Consider the following 16,963-nt stretch of genomic DNA (forward strand, 5'->3'; position numbering starts at 1 on the left):
TCCAGGCGGGGCGCTCGTCAGTGCGTTTGGGATTCGATGAAGGGTCCGAGTCGCGGCCAACTTGCAGGTGGGTCGAGTTCCACTTGGGTTGTCTTAAGGGTCGGTCGCGCTTTCCTCGATAAGAAGCTCGGTCAGTCCTGTCGGTCTCCGACGGATTTTGCAACAAAGGTGTTGTTCATCTTAAATGGGACAATGTGTGGGCGGTGGTGATATGTTGGTGGGGAATGGTTAGGTTTGTGTGCAAACAACATAACCTGCGGTAATGTGACGACGTTGGGCTGGAGTGGCCTTGTTGACGTTTCCAGACACTCCAGTCATCACTTGCTCGTGAACACCGTCGGAGTTCAGGAAATACGTCAACTCGCAGGCATATGTATGCCCACTCTCATGCTAGAATAGTGAATTTGATTTGGCCAAGTCAATTAGTGTAAAATTAGGGGGAATCGCAATTTCATAAAGTGCAGTGTACATATATAACTATAATTCATCCCTTGAATATTTATATAAAAGAGACTTACCCCCGGTCGCATAGTCTCTTAGCAGACACACGGGTCCTAACACTATTCGGTCGTTATTAAGGTACGTTAATATCTTCTCACTAGCAATAGTCAATAATGAACACTCTATCTTGATTTATTCAGCGTATTATAGAACTACAGGGGCATATGGCGCGCAGCAGAAGCTTTTCTCGAAGATGTTGCAGGGTGAGCATAAGGTGACGGCTAGCTGGCTGGCACAAAAGGCTGTACCAGACTCATGTATGTAGTTTTGATCAGCTAAATTTTCGGAGGTCAACGAACTATTGCTAATCATCCTCCATCTTCTCAATTTCTGCTTTGATAGTCGCACAAGCTGCCTAGCCTCATAACCCTACGCAGACCGCCGGCGCTGGGCATCAAAAGCCAACGCGAACTTCCACCTGACCTATTGGTTGAGCTCTTCGACAGGCAGATTGCCGTCGTCTTTGCCCACAATCGACTCCGCTACCTTCCAGATCTGCAGCAAGTTATCCTCGGCAGCACTGGCCACCAGCCAGGGCTCGTTCGGATTCCAGCTAAAGTCGGCAAGGTGGGCAGTGTGGCCACCATGCATGAAGAGTCTGGGCCAGTCAGTAAAGAAAGCTGTAGCAAGGGAGCGCAATACTTACAGCTCAGGCTGCCCATCGTCCTGGTCGTCCGGGAGCTGCTCCTCGCCAATACGTGCGAGGTCCCAGAAGATGATGCGTCGGTCATAACTGCCACTTCCCAGGATGCCCGCCTCCGTGGGATGCCATGAAAGGGACGTCACAGCATCATTGTGGCCCTCGAGTGTGTGAACCTTCTCCTTAGTGTTCCGCAGATCCCAAATGCCAATAGTCTTGTCGGCTGAAGCAGTTGCCACCAAAACTTCGGAGGTAGGATTGAATGAAAGAGCATTGATTGCTTCAAGGTGACCTTTTCGGGCAACAACTGCTGCCTTGTCCGTTTCTTTCGAACGCAAGTCGACGATCTGGAGAGTCTGATCATCGGAGACCGAGCCGATGAGGTACTTTGAGACATTATGGTATTGGACATCATTCACAATCTGGCTGTGATGAGTGTACGTTCGGGAGGGTTTCAGAACCCTTGTGTCAGCCTCGAGCTTTTTGAGATCCCTGGATAAGGTCGGTGAGTGAAGAATAGTTTTGCAATCAGGGCCAGCACCTACCACAAGCGCATCGTGGCGTCCTCACTTCCAGAGGCCAGACAGCCCTCTTCATGCGGGCTCCAGTTCAGGCCAAAACCCTCCGACTTGTGTCCGACGAGCTCAAGCTGGGAGTTGATCTGGCCAGGGTTGGCGGGCTGCAGAGGGTGCTTCGTGCGGTCGAAAATCAGGATTCTCCCGTCCACACAGAACGTAGCGATGATATCAGGGTTCTGAGGCTGATAGCGCGCCTTGTTTACTTCCCCAGGGTGCTCAATCTTGTGGACAATGTCGCACTTGAGAGCCGCCACGTCTCCTGACTTTCCATAGCCGCCAATCTCCCCACGCTCCTCATCGTAGTCATCGGGGTTTGGTGTCGCAGCTTTCGGAATTTGAACATCAGCGATTTGAAGATAGTTGGGACTGTCATCGGATGTATGCGTGCCCAGGAGGAGGCGATGTGTGCGAAAGTTATCCGCTGGAACATCTTTTACGTCCGGGAACCATTGACACGTCAATGTAGGCCATGTGAGAGCTTTTCTACCGGGAGATATTAGTAATTGTCCTTGCCTTCCAGAGAAAGTCAGTTACCCGAGAATCATATCGTATAAGAACGGCGAGTTCTTCTTCCATGTCTTGTATTCTGCGAGATGTGAGCCATGCGCGCGTGCCGCCCCTGCTGTAGAACACACCCTCATTGATGAGACGTTCGCGCTCGTCAATATCGTCTGCCGCGAGCATGTCGACTAGAAACCGGTAAGCAAATTTGAGTTACAGTTGAATGTGTGGATGCGTACTATCGGCATCAGGATCCATCACTTCAGCCGGTGCCATGGTGTGTGGCAGACAACTGCGAAGACTTGCTCTGGCAATTGATGAGAAAGGGTCGAATGTGCAATGGCTTTGACCAGCGGAAGTTGGCTCTGGTCAATTTGAGGCGCCTTGTCAGTGGAGTTCGTGAACTCAAGGTGAAGATGAGCTTTTGACGCGTCGCGCGTAAATGAGCTGCATCCCGCCAGCAAGGACCAACCGCCCAAGCCACACGAGATGCACAGCCACATGTCACACGCTACGGGCTCCTGCAGCCCCATCGTATCAGCCACAGTCCATCACCCGCTTGCAGCTGCGGTTTGATCGCCTCAGCCCGATCGGGCGGCAGCTCCAGGCGCGGGCTCCTCGAGTCATCACTCACGTCGCTACTCCGTACACATTTTTGCCCCCCCCAACAGCTTGTCGAGCGCTCTTCTTTCTCAACACTTGCTCTGCACTCTGGTGCGAGTTTTCTTTTGAGCTTTGCCATTTCTACCCTCTGCTCGTATCGCTTCGATCGACACGAGGCAAGTTGCGCAAAAGCCTGCGAGAGCAACACCAAGACCGAATCTACCATCCTATCTCTGCGCCAGGAGCGCTTCTTCCACAGACAACATGGGGTGTGTCACAGCAAATACTGTCACTCCTGGATCTGTGCTAACTGTCTCAGTGTCCCCAAGTTCTTCAGATGGCTCTCCGAGCGGTATCCCTCGATCTCACAGCTGATCGCGGAGAACCGCATTCCCGAGTTCGACTGTCTTTACGTACGAGCGCCAGCCCGATCGCTTCCGACTGCGCTGACTGTAACAATAGCTCGATATGAACGGAATCATTCACAACTGTACCCACAAGGACTCGGCCGAAGACACAACGTTTCGCTTAAGCGAAGAAGAGATGTTCATAAGGATATTCAACTACATTGAACATTTGTTCGGAAAGATCAAGCCGAAGCAGCTTTTCTTTATGGCAATCGATGGCGTCGCGCCCCGAGCCAAGATGAACCAGCAGCGTGCGAGGCGTTTCCGTACAGCGCTCGATGCCGAACAAGCCCGTGAAAAGGCTTTGAAGGAAGGCGTCGAGATGCCAAAGGAGGAGCCATTTGACAGCAACTGCATTACCCCTGGTATGTTGAGTTTTCTCGGAGGGTTGGAGCCAAGCTAATTGGTGCAGGTACTGCTTTCATGGCAAAGTTGTCGCAACAGCTGCGCTACTTTGTGAACAAGAAAGTATCCGAGGATTCCGACTGGCAAGGATGCGAAATCGTCTTGTCCGGTCACGAGGTTCCGGGCGAGGGCGAGCACAAGATCATGGAGTACATTCGCAATGCGAAATCGCAGGACGGGTACAACCCCAACGTGCGACACTGCCTCTACGGTCTGGATGCCGACTTGATCATGCTGGGTCTTCTCAGCCACGACCCCCATTTCTGCTTGTTGCGTGAAGAGGTTACGTTTGGTCGCGCGTCGAAGACGAAATCCAAAGAGTTGGAGCATCAAAATTTCTACTTGCTACACCTTTGCATGGTGCGGGAGTACTTGGAGATGGAATTCCAAGGATTGGAAGACGAGGGGAAGCTCACGTTCCCGTACGACCTGGAAAAGGTTATTGACGACTTCATCCTGATGGCCTTTTTCGTCGGCAACGATTTCTTGCCCAATCTGCCTGGGCTGCACATCAACGAGGGTGCGTTGGCCAACATGTTTGGAACGTACAAGAAGATCCTTCCAAAATGCGATGGGTACTTGAACGAGAATGGTGTTATCAACATCCCGCGCCTGAAGGTCTTGTTGGACGAGCTGAGCACATACGAATTGCAGCAGTTTGAGTCCGAGGTTTCCGACGAGAAGTGGTTTGCGTCCAAGCAGATGGAGAAGAAGCTGGCGTCAAAGAACAACAACACCACTCACAAGACACCGAAGGGCGGGAAAATGGTCATTACCTCGGCTCAGCGTGACCTTTGGAAACAACAAATTCGGCCCTATGTTTCAAAGCGATCCAATAATCCGCTTGATCTGGGCGCAGGTCTCAAGGCCGAGGACCGCAAATTTGTGCAGGATCTGGCGGACTCTATGCACCTCGAATGGGCCACAAAGGAGGACGATGATGGCCAACGACACCTGATTGTCTCCTTCCCCCCCAAACCCGTGGCAGAAGACGCGGACGACGACAATGAAGAGGATGAGGACGAAGAAGGCAACCTGGCTGCATACCGCGTGATGAAGAGGTACGACAACGCAATTGTTGTCGACGTGACTTCGGAAGACTCGCAGAAGCAGTACGACGAATTGTATCAGCAGAAGTATCAGGGGTGGAGGACCAAATACTACCTACAAAAGTTCGAGGAATGGGCGCCCGAAAAGTACGACCAGGAGCTCACGGCGTTGTGCGAGAACTACGTACAAGGTCTCCAGTGGGTGTTGTACTACTACTATAGAGGCATTGCCTCTTGGCCATGGTTCTACGGTTACCACTACGCGCCTTTGATTTCCGGTGGGTTCATTTTATCACTGATTTGTTTCGAAAACTAACCGTAATGTCAGATGTCGTCAAGGGCCTCAACGCCGACCTCAATTTCAAGTTGGGCCAGCCCTTCAAGCCCTACGAACAGCTGATGGGTGTCTTGCCGGACCGAAGCAAGAAAATTGTGCCTACAGTGTACCACGACCTCATGACGAACCCCAACTCGCCCATCATCGACTTCTACCCCCGCGACTTTGAGCTTGACATGAATGGCAAGAAGATGGAGTGGGAAGCCGTTGTCAAAATCCCCTTCATTGATGAGAAGCGTCTGCTTTCTGCGATGGCACCGAAGAACGCCCTCCTTCCGGAAGAGGAAGCTGCGCGCAACGGATTTGGCGTGCCCATCAAATTCACGTACTCTGAAGACGTCAACTACACCTTTCCTTCTTCGCTGCCTGGCATCTTCCCAGACATACAGTCTTGCCGCTGCATTGAGAACATCTTCGATCTGCCGAGCATGGAGGGGCTGCAGTACGTGTCGGGCCTAGCCGATGGTGCCATGGTTAACGTCGAGGCACTTGCTGGCTTCCCCACGCTGCACCATCTGCCCCATACCGCACAGCTGGTCGAAGAATACGGTGTGAACGTGTTCCAGCAGGACAGCAGGAACCCGAGTGTCATTGTTACCCTCACAGACACGGATACTCGCTCCAAGGTGGAGACTTGGAAGGCCAAGCTCGGCCAGCGCTGCTATGTCGGTTATCCTTTCTTGCAGGAGGCCAAGGTCATGAAGGTCTCTGACGAGCTCTTTACGTATGAGTTGTCGGAAGATGGACAGCAAGTGATGACAAGAGATAACAACAACCGCGACGCCGCCGAGGTTGCTAAGGAATCCGACTTTTTGGAAGGCTGGCATGGGAAGCGTCTGGGTATCACCATTGGTCAAGTCGAGTGCATTGTGCATGTGCACATGCTCAAGGGCTTGATTAGGACGGAAGAGGGCGCTCACATCAAGGAGTATGCGGAGAACCCCAGCCAGAGAAAGACGTACGCTGCCCAGACAATCGTCGACGAAGTTGTCAACGAGGACGAGCGCTTCATCGAGAAAGCTGCTCTGCCTATCGCCGAGGATTTCCCCACAGGCACACGTGCCTTCTTCCTGGGAGACTATGCCTATGGTCGGCCACTGGAGGTGACTGGCCATATTGGACCAAAGGCGGAGATCATGGTGTCCATTCTGAAGCAGAAGGAACCCGACTTTGCTCGGTCCATCATCCACGCCGCAGAAAGGTCAAACCCGTACACACCTTCATTCGCGGTTGCGAAGCAGCTCGGGCTGCACCCGCTTGTTCTGAGCAAGATCACCTCGTCATACCAAGTTCACAACAGGGCAGGACTCAAGTTGAACCTGGGACTCAACCTCAAGTTCGAGGCGCGCAAGATGAAGGTGCTCGGCTACTCTCGCAAGTCGCAGTCTGGGTGGGAGTTCAGCCCCGTCGCCATCAAGCTGATTGCCGACTACATGGTTACCTTCCCTGATTTCTTTGCCGCCATTCAGAAGGAGGCCCAGAGGAGCGAGATTATGGAGACTGATCTGTGGCCCGATCCGGCGCAAGCAGCTGCCCGTGTCAAGGATATCGCCGCGTGGCTCAAGCAGCAGGAGACCAACAAGTTCGAAAAGGTACCCCTCGAGGCTGAGCAGCTTGACTCGACAGTTGTAATGGCGCTGGCCAAGGCTGGCGAGGAGGTCTTTGCCGCTTCCAGCGACTTTGATATCAAGAAGATGCGTGGCGTGCCTCGCACTGCACTGCTCAAGCCCGCTGATGCTGAGCTTGTGCTCGGCAACCAAAAGTTCAACCTGGGCGACCGCGTCTGCTTTGTTGCTGGATCTGGCAAGGTTCCCATTGCCACGAGGGGCACTGTTGTTGGTATCAGCCGTACTGCGACTGCTCTGCTGCTCGATGTCGTCTGGGACACCTCGTTCATGAGTGGAACCACCCTCAACGAGAGAGCGCCCATGTTCCGCGGACAAACAGTTGCGTCGTCCTCCGTGCTCAACACGACGCACAGGCAGGTGATTTCCGCCTCGAGCAAGTCCCAGCAGCGCCAGCCTCAGGCATCGTCCTTTGGCTCCCGCAACACGGTCACCGTCCCGCAATACACGGACGCGCCCGCTCCAGCTGCACTCCGGGGTGGATGGCGTGGTGCTCTGAACGGCAATGGCCGTGGTCGTGGTGGCCCGAACTCTCAGCGCGGCGGGCCGCAGCTCATGCACAGCACGATGGTCTATCGAAACGGACCCAACGGCGAAGGTCAGCAGCCCCATTCGAACGGTGATCAGTCGTATCGTGGCCGCGGAGGGCAACAGCAGCAGAATGGCTTCCGTGGGGGTCGCGGACGAGGAGGGCCCCGTGGCGGTCATCAGGCCCAGCAGGGAGCCCCTCAAGGGCCGCCTAGCGGCGACACGGGCGCTGTCTACGGCAACGTACCGCCGCCTGCCGGGCTGGACGGCCAGCGTGGCCGAGGTCGTGGTCGTAGCGGACGTGGAGGTCGCGGCCGAGGACGAGGCGGCCCACAGGCTGCCTGATTGTGCATTGCGTGGAATTATTGTGCTTTTGGTGGTGTTTGGATTTGGGCCGGTGTCTGGTGTCGACTCTGTTACCGCATTTACGTCGTGATGACCTGGAAAATCTGTAGATTAGATGGTTGATGATGGTATCTGTCACGATAGAGGCGACAGCATTACACAACATGTATGGAGTCAGGGAGGATGAAAAAAGCAGTGGGAGAGAAGAAACAAAAGCAAAGGACGAGGAAAAATAATAAAAAAACAATTGCCATTTGCATAACGCCCTCCATGCGCAGACCTTCCAGGTGAACGCCATTCCCACGTACTCTACGGCTTCTTCTTGTCATCCTTGACCTTGACGGCAGGCAACGAGAATTGGTCACTGACGCCCCCCGCGAACGACTTCCATCGGCCAATGTCCGACTGTGTGTTCCATGTCAACAGCCCAAACCAGGGCTGCACGTTGTAGTGCACCTTGAGGGTGACATCCTCTGCGCTCGCAATCTTGCCGCTCGGGTGGGAGATCTGGTACTTTGGCTTCTGGTTCTTGAGCTTCAGCAGGCCCCTGGTGTCTGTGTGAGCGTGCGTTCTATTTCTTTGCTTTCTTCGTCTAGAAGGAAACTCACCTTTCGGGCGCGATGCTCTTGCCGCCGGCGCTCGCCTTGAGCTTCTTCTTGCCAATGGGTCCCAGGTTGACGAGGTGGTCGGCGCTGGGGTTGGTGATGATCGAGTCCCAGATGACGGCCTCATTGGTGGCGTTCATGCCGGCCTCGGGCGCAGGCCATTCGGCGGTGACGTAGACGAAGAGTTGCTTGGTGTTCCATGTGAAGAGGGAGGAGAGGTCGGCGTCGAGGGAGAACTTGATGATGGCGTATTCTTCCTTCTTGGACGAGTAGTAATGGGGCCTGCCCTTGACTCTAGATGGAGGTCAGCACTGAACGGACAGACTCTTGCAAGGGAGAAAATAGGCTATAAGGAACGTACACTTGTGTGTTTGTGGCCTTGATGACGCCGCTGGGCGTGCGCTCGGCCCAGAGGTCTGTCAGGGCGATGAGGCAGCCCAGTGTGAATGCGACGGTGGTGAAGAAGCCAAAGACCGACTGCAGGCGGTTGAGGGAGTTGTGCATGATGGGCAAGGCTCTCTGCGCGTCGGGCGCACCTGTTGTGCTTGGTACTTGGGAAGTTGAATCGGCCGAAGCTATCGTGACATCTTGTGGCCCTTTGGAAAGCTTATGGACACGTCTATTCCGTAGGTCTGGAGTCGGAGCTGCTGCAGCGCGGCGGACGCGATTGATTGGCTTGGGTTGGCGGCGCAGGGTGGGATGTGGGGCAGGGTCTACTTGGGGACGAGCCTGAGTGCTCTGTGCTCACTACCGGAGACTTGGCTCTCTTTTGCGATCTACATTGAAAGACATCCTTCTGTCCTCACGAAAGTGACGTCCTCACGAACAAGTACACAACAAGCGCAGGAGCTTCAGTGTTGTGACTTTAAAGCGCAAAGGAAGAATAGCTCCTGTCGCTCGTACCACCATCTTCAGCCGAAAGAATATGTTGCAACTCCTTCAATGTGCTGACCCTCGGCGGGCATGAATCCAAAGACACATTCTTCCCTTCTGCGAGATGGATGGAGAAGATGCTCTCGGCCGTGGCAGGCTGCATGTCTCGCTGCTCACTGTCACCAATGTACGCCACATCACCAGACGACATGCCAAGGTGCTCCAGGACTCTCGGAAACAGGCCGTCGGTCTTCGACGCCCGGAAGTGGTTCGTTGTAGCGAGAAACTCAATGTAGCTCCTGATGCCGAGGGCGTCAACCGTTCTCTCCTGTGCATCCTGCGGGCCTTCGGTAATCACCACGATCTTTTTGCCCATGCTCTTAATGGTCGACAGGAGGCCTTGCGCTCCGCACTTGAGCTCGAGGTTGGCGACTAGAGTGGCTTCATAGGACTCCAGAAGCTGATTCATAAGCTCTGCATCATGTGGTAAGGAGAAATGATCCAAAAGGAGGCGAAATCTTTCTGCGCGGTAGTGAAAAGACGTCTTGCCATCAGAAAATGCATTTGCTGTGCTAGTCTGAAGAATCTTGGTGTATTCCTCTCTAAGCACAGCCACAGGTGTACCGTATCGCTCAAAGATCTCCGCGAGCACCTTGCCCACAGCTGCTGAGGATGCGCGGCGGAATTCGTGCAATGTATCGTCCAGATCGAAGCCAATCCATGATTTCTCCAAAAAGGTAGCTCGTAGCCGCGAGACTTTGTCCTGGCTAACAGAACATGATGGACTGTTCGTATCCATTTTGGTAGGTGAGCTGAACGGACGCGATTGAACCTTGCTCTTGGATGGTGGGATGCTCGTAATCTGTGACAGGCGCGCTAGCCTAGAGCTTTCGGGAGGAACAGCAAAGAGCACCAGTTTTCCAAGAGCATAGATATGGTCACGCAGGTGACGACATGGTGGTGTTGTTCAGATGTCAAGAGGTTTGCGCGTTGCCATCTCGCCGATTTCGGGCCCTGCGGCCCTGCGGAACCCCCAACGAGGTACCTTGGCCTACCCAACTTTAGCTCACGAAGCCTGTCATCTACACAAACCCAAACATATCAGTGACTCGAACGTGAAATCCCTGAATTGTTTCAGCTACTGCATCTGAGGAAATTATTTCGACAAATTTCAACGTATTACTCTGACTACGAAAGCTCTGCACTAGTTGTATACGCGGGACAAAGTACATGTGTGCCCCGCGATAGTGGGCCAGTCTATCGAGTATCAGCAGCCTCAGAGTCCAGTCCTGACTCTCAAGAGTCATCATCAAGAACAACCATCTACTTCCACTGCGTGGCGCGATAACATCTGCACCGCAACTTGTCGTCTTTCAGTATGGCTGGCGCTTTCCTCACGGTCTGCGCTGCCTCGGCGCCCTCGTGCCCGCTTGATTTCCAAGGCAACCTGAGGCGGATCCTCCAGTCTATCAAGGAGGCTAAGGAGGCCGGGGCAACGCTGAGATGTGGCAGTGAGCTCGAGATTTGGTACGCGTTACGATCTGACGGAGAATGTATATAATGCTGACACCCCAATGGCGGCTACGGCTGTCTCGATTTCCATCTCGAGAGCGACACTGAGATGCACAGCTGGGAGGTACGTGGGACCGGAACCGCGGTCATCACCCTTCCTCATAACCCGTACAGGATGCTGACACTCCTCAGGTGCTCGGAGAAATCATATCTGATCCGATATGCAAGGATATGCTGAGTCTGTCATTGCGCTCAGGCTTTGGTCCAATGGCTAACGTGGACAGTTGACGTGGGGATGCCTGTTCGATCTCGCAATGTCCAGTACAACTGCAGGGTGCTCTGCTCTTACAGTGTCATATACGGCATCAGAGCTAAGCAGGGTGAGCTACCGTCGACATTTTATTTATGTACCAAAGCAAGCTGACGCTATCTCTGCACAGCCATGGCCAACGATGGCCTTCACTTTGAAGCGCGCCACTTCAGTGCTTGGGTGAAGGAGAGGCAGGTCGAGCAATGTACCCTGCCGCTTCACATACAAAGCATCACTGGACAGACCACTGCTCCCATAGGGGATTTCATCTTGAGGGCAAGGGACGTCAGCATCGGTGTCGAGACGTGCGAGGAAATGGTAAGCAGTCCCACTCACCATTTCCATCCAACGTGCTGACCTGGAATAGTTTGTCCCACGGAATCCTTCCGTCTTCCAAGGATGTATGTAAACTGCGAGTATCGGTTTGACATGGTGGACATTGCTAACGAAGCAACTCATCCAGTGGCGGGTGCCGAAGTCATCCTCAACAGCAGTGCCAGGTAAGGCTACAGCACCGACTCTACTCCTCAAGAGTCAAATTGGCTGACCTTTGTAGTCACGCGGAACTCCGCAAGCTGAAGCAGAGGTTGGACCTAATCGCCAATTCTTCCCGCAAGAATGGCGGCCTGTACATGTACGTCAACGCATCCGGCGTTGATGGCGAGGCGCGGCAGATGCAGTAAGTCAGCCCGAGACACCAAAGTCACTTACATCGTGCTGACTTGTCACAAGTGACGGGAGCTCCCTTATCATTCTTAACGGCGAGGTTCTCGCTCAAGGATCGCAGTTCAGCCTCAAACAGGTCGAATGCACCGTGGCTACGGTCGACATTGGTCGCGTACGCAGCTACCGCACCAGCGCAGCGCGCGGCGTACAAGCTGCAGCGCAAGAACTTTATCCAGAAGTCGAATGCCCCCTGACGCTGTGTGTCTCGGCCGAGGAAATTTATCTGTCGCCTACAAAGACCATTGCGAAGGAGACCCCGATACGCATTCTGGATCCCATGGACGAAATAGCGCTTGCCACAGCCGTCTTCCTCTGGTCATACTTGGTAAGGACGAACTCGGCTGGCTACTTTTTGGCATTATCTGGCGGCCTCGACAGTAGCACAGTGTTGCTCTTCGTCTATTCCATGGCAAGGTTGGTTTGCCAGTCGATAGAGGCCGGCGAAGAAAGCACTCTGCAGGATCTGCGCAGAGTTGTTGGCATCGAGGACTACACGCCTCCGAACCCAGAGGATGTTGTGCGGAGACTTCTCACGACTGCCTACATGGGAACGTCCAACTCGAGCTCGGAGACGCGTTCGCGTGAGTTGACTATTCCCCCAACCCGCGGCAAGCCAGGCTAATAGACTGTGTAGGCGCAAAGAGACTCGCTGAGAGATTGGGTGCGTATCACTTGGAAGTGGAAATTGACGACATTGTGGCCGCCGAGGAGAATTTGATAGGCCAGGCCTTCAATGGCTTCAAACCGAAGCACGTCGTCGAGGGGGGCAGCAATGCTGAAGGCCTCGCAAAGCAGAATCTGCAGGCACGCACAAGGATGATTGTGGCGTAAGTCTCACACTGGAGAGCTCAAGCTTCAGGCGCCTAACAATAATAGGTATTCCATGGCCCAGCTGTCCACACAAGCAAGGTCGCTGCCTCGCGCGGGCACCAGCCTCCTCGTGCTTGCGTCGTCCAACGTTGAAGAGGGCTTGCGAGGTGAGTTGAAAAGCCACTGTGAGATCATAATTTGTATGACTGACACGTCTCAGGTTACTTCACCAAGGTAAACATTCAAGTTTTGCCCACAGATTCCTCGAAACTGACTGACGTGAACAATAGTACGATGCATCAAGCGCGGACATAAATCCTCTCGGCAGCATCAGCAAGATAGATATTATGGCCTTCCAGAGGCACGTCATGAAGGCTTGGGACCTCCCTATACTGCAAGAGTTTATCTCCGCAACCCCAACCGCGGAGCTCATCCCATTGAAGGAGGGCCAAGCAGTACAGACCGACGAGGAAGAGATGGGACTAACATATGTACGAGTCCCTGACAGCCCTAGACGCAATTTGTGAGAGCATGCCAGCTAATCGTGAGCAGCGCGAGTTGAGTACCTTTGGAAGACTCAGAAAGGTGCACAAATGCGGCGCATGGTCGACATACCTGAGACTCCTTGCGGACTGGAAGGAGGAGCGCTCTCCGAGAGAAACGGCAGATACAGTGTGCCGCTTCTTCAAGTGGTGGGCCATCAACAGGCACAAGAGCACAATCTTGCCACCCAGCATACATCTCGAATCGTACTCTCCGGACGACAACCGACATGATCTTCGTCCGTTCTTGCTCGCGGTCACCTGGCCGTGGCAGTTTCAGAAGATTTATGCGCATGTGGAGGAGCTGGAGAAGGGCTTGCGCAAGAGGGAAGCTGCACAGGCTGGCGCTGCGTGAGGCTTTGAAAGATACCACGATCTTGAGAAGACGGCACAGGGGCCCTCTTAAGGAGCTTTATCTCAGGTAGCCAGTGTAACTTAAATGTCTGACCGTGGGATAACAGAACGTTCAATATCGATGCTGACTCGTTTATTATCCTGCGACGCAAACTGGTCAGTGATATGACCATGTGACATCAAGGTCGGACGAGCTAAGGACCACCTTTAATTTCATCCCACTGTCAAGGATCAATGGAAACAATAGAAGCGAACATTTCCCCGATTCATCTTACGTATTGTTCCTGATCATGAGCTGAAGTCGTAGTGAGCAGGTCGCCAGCCGCGTCACGAGCGGCCTCAATCAGACTATTGTTAATGACTACAAAGACCTTGCTAATACTCAAACACAAACTCCGCCACATATCATCAAGACAAATGACACAATTAGTTCTTGACTCCGCAAACAGTGCACGTCATCATGCCACGCGTCGAAGACAAAGAGATCACCTTCTACGACATCAGTACCATAGTTGACAAAGTCAGCCAAGCAAACCTTGACACCAACCTCGCTCATTCGTTGGCCATTCAGTGCTTACAACACCTCGTGCGTGTCACGGTAGCGAGGAAGAAGGCTCTCACAAAACGCGAAGCGATCGCCATCGTCCAGCTACAATGCCAACAAGACACAGATCGATCACCCTCTGCCGATGCTGGAGCAGTCGAAGTAGAGAGCGACTTGATTCAGGGGTTTATCGAGGACGCGATCGCCCAGTCTGATTTACAAGACGAGACGCGAGAACAACCTCCTCTGGAGACTGATACTGGGGCGTTCATAACGACTCACCAACCTGCGTCGCAACTATCTCAAGACCCGACTGCACACGGAATCGATATTGAGAAGATCATCGTCGATGGTCGCTGCGAGTACAAGTACACATTCGACAAGTCAGTGCTCGATCATTACTTCCAAGGCCGAGACCCCTATTCCGCGCCCCAAATTGCGGAGGCGCCACGGCCTGTCAACGAGATAAAGGGGGGCGACCTCATCGGTGCGCTCTGCCAAACTGTCGAGCTGGCGGTTGAGATTGGCAAGCATCTTCGCCCTCGAGATATACTCAATCTGTACATTGCTAGTCGCCAGTTCCGCCAGGCAATCAACGGCTACATGCTCTCTAGCATCCGCATCTGGATCAACCACCGTTGCCCCGAGGCTGGGCGCATCTTCCCTTTCCAATTGTACAAGAACCAAGTCGTCCCTGACCCCTCGGGTCGAACCTGGGATGACCAGTATCAAGGCCGAGCACCCGCCACACTTCCCCCCGAGAGGGTGAATGCAGTCCGCACCGTTCCCGGCCTTCGTTACCTCCAGCTCGTCGTGGGTCGTGACCGATACTGCAGAGAAATTGTGGCCATTATGGCGCGCAGCGGCCACCGGACGCCCAAGACAATGTACGAGACGCTTTTACGCATGTGGCTGCTCCTCGACGTCTCAACCACCGAGCACCGCCGTGCCATGCTACGCAACCGCACGCTCTGGCGTGACACGGACCTCTACAACGCCCAGCTCTTCTTCATCAAGCTCGGTCTGCACTTTAACGACCCAGTCTACGGCCCGTGCTCCTACGACCTCATGCATCTCATTCTCGGACAAAAGGGCCTCTACCCTCTCTGGCAGCTCCTGCTCCGCAAGCGATTCACTACACTCCACGAGATCATCGACCTCAAGGTTCGGTACGACTACCAACCCTCCCGTCAGAACTGGGCCGCCGCGGCAACAAACAGAAAGACCGTCCACGGCGTGCCCCTCGACGAGACAGGCATCTTCCACCGCGAGGGCTGGGGGCAAGGTAAACTACACCTGTTCCGCCCAGACGAGCTCATCCCCATCGAGGCCGTGCAGCGCGGGCTGCAACTCAAGAAACACATCCGACACATGATTCTCTGGGGCCAGTTCGATCGGACCACGGGCGAGAATCTCGTCCCCACCGAGGAGGAAATTTACATCTCGGACGAGGATGAGGCACTGGCGCACATGGACACCACCACGCACTGGAAGAAGAAACACGCCCTGAAGAAGCGATGGAACACGCTCACGCCCGAACAGCAGAATGAAATCAGGGAGGAGGATGAGGATGATCGGCTGAGATGTCTCGCCTGGGCCCGTCCCAACTCAGACGCTGACTCCGACTCGGAAGGAGAGGAATCGGACTCGTCGTCCACCTACAGCCTCAACGACGAGATACGCAGGGGCTACATCCCGCCACCGCTGACCAAGGAGGAGGGTCCACCCCCGCAGAGCGGCAGCGACCAGAAGGCCTGGGCCCGGTTCGTCGATGAGACACTGATGGGCGCCATACCTGAGATTGACCCAGACTTCGCGTTGAAGTGGCAAGGTGCGGGCCCGGGGGCTGGTCAAATTGACTTGCAGTGGATGAGAGAGGAAGGATTTGATGTGGATGACTTGATACAGAGGCAGGTTGGTGAGACGGGGGGTGATTAGCGATGGGAGATATTGTCAAGCATACCACATCTATTATTGAGCATACCCGCTGGAGTCAAGTTTGGCAGACGCTATAGCATAGATGTTCCCTACCCCGTAACTAAATTTAATACTACTATCTAGTAGTATCCGTGGGCCAGGATTACTTAGCATCTTTGTCAACTCGTATATTCTAAACGCCGCGATATAGCATAGGTAGCCGAATCACGCCCTAGCCGGAAAAAGCAACAGGAGCGATAGCCTTAAAGGTTTAAGCTACGAGGTATTAGGGCTATTGTTGAGTCTCATGAGTCGTGTGTAAGACGGAAGGTAGCTAGCTGCCTGACCGACCCAACCGGGCTAAGGAAAGGGACACGCCCTTGTTAACCCCAATCAAGGGCAACTGGGAAGGTATATCGGGTTGGCAGTTGTTGTTATTATTTAGATCAGTGTGAGGGGGTACCTTACACCTAGCATCATCATCGTCAGAGAGTCCTTAATTACTAACATAACTTAGTCCTATACGTTTCTGTAAGTTGGTTGATTCCTTGGGTCTGGCCAGGGGGCCACCTTCTGGACTATATCTCGCGCCGTACTTAGCCTTGCCAGGTATGCTCAATAACTAATACAGTATGCCTAACAATATCTCACGTATTTCGCGCCATACCCGGGGCTAGGTATGCTCAATAACAGATGTGGTATGCTTGACAATATCTCCCTTAGCGATATCTGGCGTCAGCTCTCATTCTCATAGACATGACCGCGCCAAGACGCCCGGAAAAGGGGCAATCACAACAAACATCGCCACACAGACACACCAGCAGCTCAAAGTGAAAACAAAATGACATGTAGACCAATGCTTACCAGAGTGGTGAGCACGCCTCATCTATCAAGGCAAGCAAGACCAGGCCAGAAGAAGTAGATAAGCTATGATGAACCCTGACTCCCCCATTGCCAACCAACCCCCCCGGAGCTACAGAGAGCGCGACCAGCCAAGACAGTTCCCTTCACTCCGTTCGCTATGCACCGACGCGACCGGACACCGCTCCAGTTCATTTCGCAGCAATATATAAAGATCGATGACCCCACCAGTTGTATGTAGATGGGGAACCCTGCAAAATCTCCAGCCACCCGTCGCCCACAGGATCTCCCCATCGACCTGTCTCATTTTGTGTAAGAAAAAAAAGAAAAACCCAGGGTCGGCCATGACGCCTCACTCCGCGCTCCTCCCCTGTAATCCTGCAAAGAGCT

At 53.7% G+C, this 16,963-nt stretch overlaps 6 protein-coding genes across 6 annotated transcripts; 3 read left to right on the forward strand and 3 right to left on the reverse strand.

Annotated features, from left to right (window-relative positions):
• Positions 1 to 699: 699 nt before the first annotated feature.
• F5Z01DRAFT_52312 (chromatin assembly factor 1 subunit C) lies at positions 700 to 2,646 on the reverse strand. Its single transcript, XM_046260421.1, has 6 exons — positions 2,460 to 2,646; positions 2,355 to 2,408; positions 2,254 to 2,305; positions 1,687 to 2,202; positions 1,148 to 1,633; positions 700 to 1,099 (listed from the first exon to the last, which is right to left on the reverse strand). The coding sequence occupies exons 1-6, from the start codon at positions 2,494 to 2,496 to the stop codon at positions 925 to 927; spliced, it is 1,320 nt and encodes a 439-aa protein (XP_046119332.1). The 5' UTR covers positions 2,497 to 2,646; the 3' UTR covers positions 700 to 924.
• Positions 2,647 to 2,847: 201 nt separating this feature from the next.
• On the forward strand, positions 2,848 to 7,748 carry F5Z01DRAFT_653034 (XRN 5'-3' exonuclease N-terminus-domain-containing protein). Its single transcript, XM_046263326.1, has 4 exons — positions 2,848 to 3,092; positions 3,143 to 3,595; positions 3,643 to 4,962; positions 5,013 to 7,748. The coding sequence occupies exons 2-4, from the start codon at positions 3,292 to 3,294 to the stop codon at positions 7,517 to 7,519; spliced, it is 4,131 nt and encodes a 1,376-aa protein (XP_046119333.1). The 5' UTR covers positions 2,848 to 3,092; positions 3,143 to 3,291; the 3' UTR covers positions 7,520 to 7,748.
• Positions 7,749 to 8,788, reverse strand: F5Z01DRAFT_653035 (signal peptidase subunit-domain-containing protein). The gene is made up of 3 exons (XM_046263327.1): positions 8,486 to 8,788; positions 8,128 to 8,418; positions 7,749 to 8,066 (listed from the first exon to the last, which is right to left on the reverse strand). Exons 1-3 carry the CDS (start codon positions 8,626 to 8,628, stop codon positions 7,829 to 7,831), a joined length of 672 nt encoding a protein of 223 aa, XP_046119334.1. The 5' UTR covers positions 8,629 to 8,788; the 3' UTR covers positions 7,749 to 7,828.
• On the reverse strand, positions 8,789 to 10,074 carry F5Z01DRAFT_653037 (HAD-superfamily hydrolase, subfamily IA). Its single transcript, XM_046263328.1, has one exon. It carries the CDS (start codon positions 9,794 to 9,796, stop codon positions 8,990 to 8,992), a length of 807 nt encoding a protein of 268 aa, XP_046119335.1. The 5' UTR covers positions 9,797 to 10,074; the 3' UTR covers positions 8,789 to 8,989.
• On the forward strand, positions 10,075 to 13,515 carry F5Z01DRAFT_653042 (glutamine-dependent NAD(+) synthetase). Its single transcript, XM_046263329.1, has 14 exons — positions 10,075 to 10,523; positions 10,575 to 10,633; positions 10,702 to 10,747; positions 10,794 to 10,889; positions 10,950 to 11,137; positions 11,187 to 11,220; positions 11,283 to 11,319; positions 11,376 to 11,498; positions 11,552 to 12,126; positions 12,180 to 12,372; positions 12,422 to 12,522; positions 12,576 to 12,589; positions 12,646 to 12,846; positions 12,908 to 13,515. Exons 1-14 carry the CDS (start codon positions 10,376 to 10,378, stop codon positions 13,250 to 13,252), a joined length of 2,160 nt encoding a protein of 719 aa, XP_046119336.1. The 5' UTR covers positions 10,075 to 10,375; the 3' UTR covers positions 13,253 to 13,515.
• A 981-nt stretch (positions 13,516 to 14,496) lies between these two features.
• On the forward strand, positions 14,497 to 15,825 carry F5Z01DRAFT_653046 (uncharacterized protein). The gene has a single exon (XM_046263330.1). The coding sequence runs from the start codon at positions 14,648 to 14,650 to the stop codon at positions 15,731 to 15,733; it is 1,086 nt and encodes a 361-aa protein (XP_046119337.1). The 5' UTR covers positions 14,497 to 14,647; the 3' UTR covers positions 15,734 to 15,825.
• Positions 15,826 to 16,963: the final 1,138 nt, after the last annotated feature.

Source organism: Emericellopsis atlantica (genome assembly GCF_019669845.1).
Source record: "Emericellopsis atlantica unplaced genomic scaffold F5Z01scaffold_10, whole genome shotgun sequence".
In the NCBI taxonomy this organism is placed as follows: domain Eukaryota; kingdom Fungi; phylum Ascomycota; class Sordariomycetes; order Hypocreales; family Bionectriaceae; genus Emericellopsis; species Emericellopsis atlantica.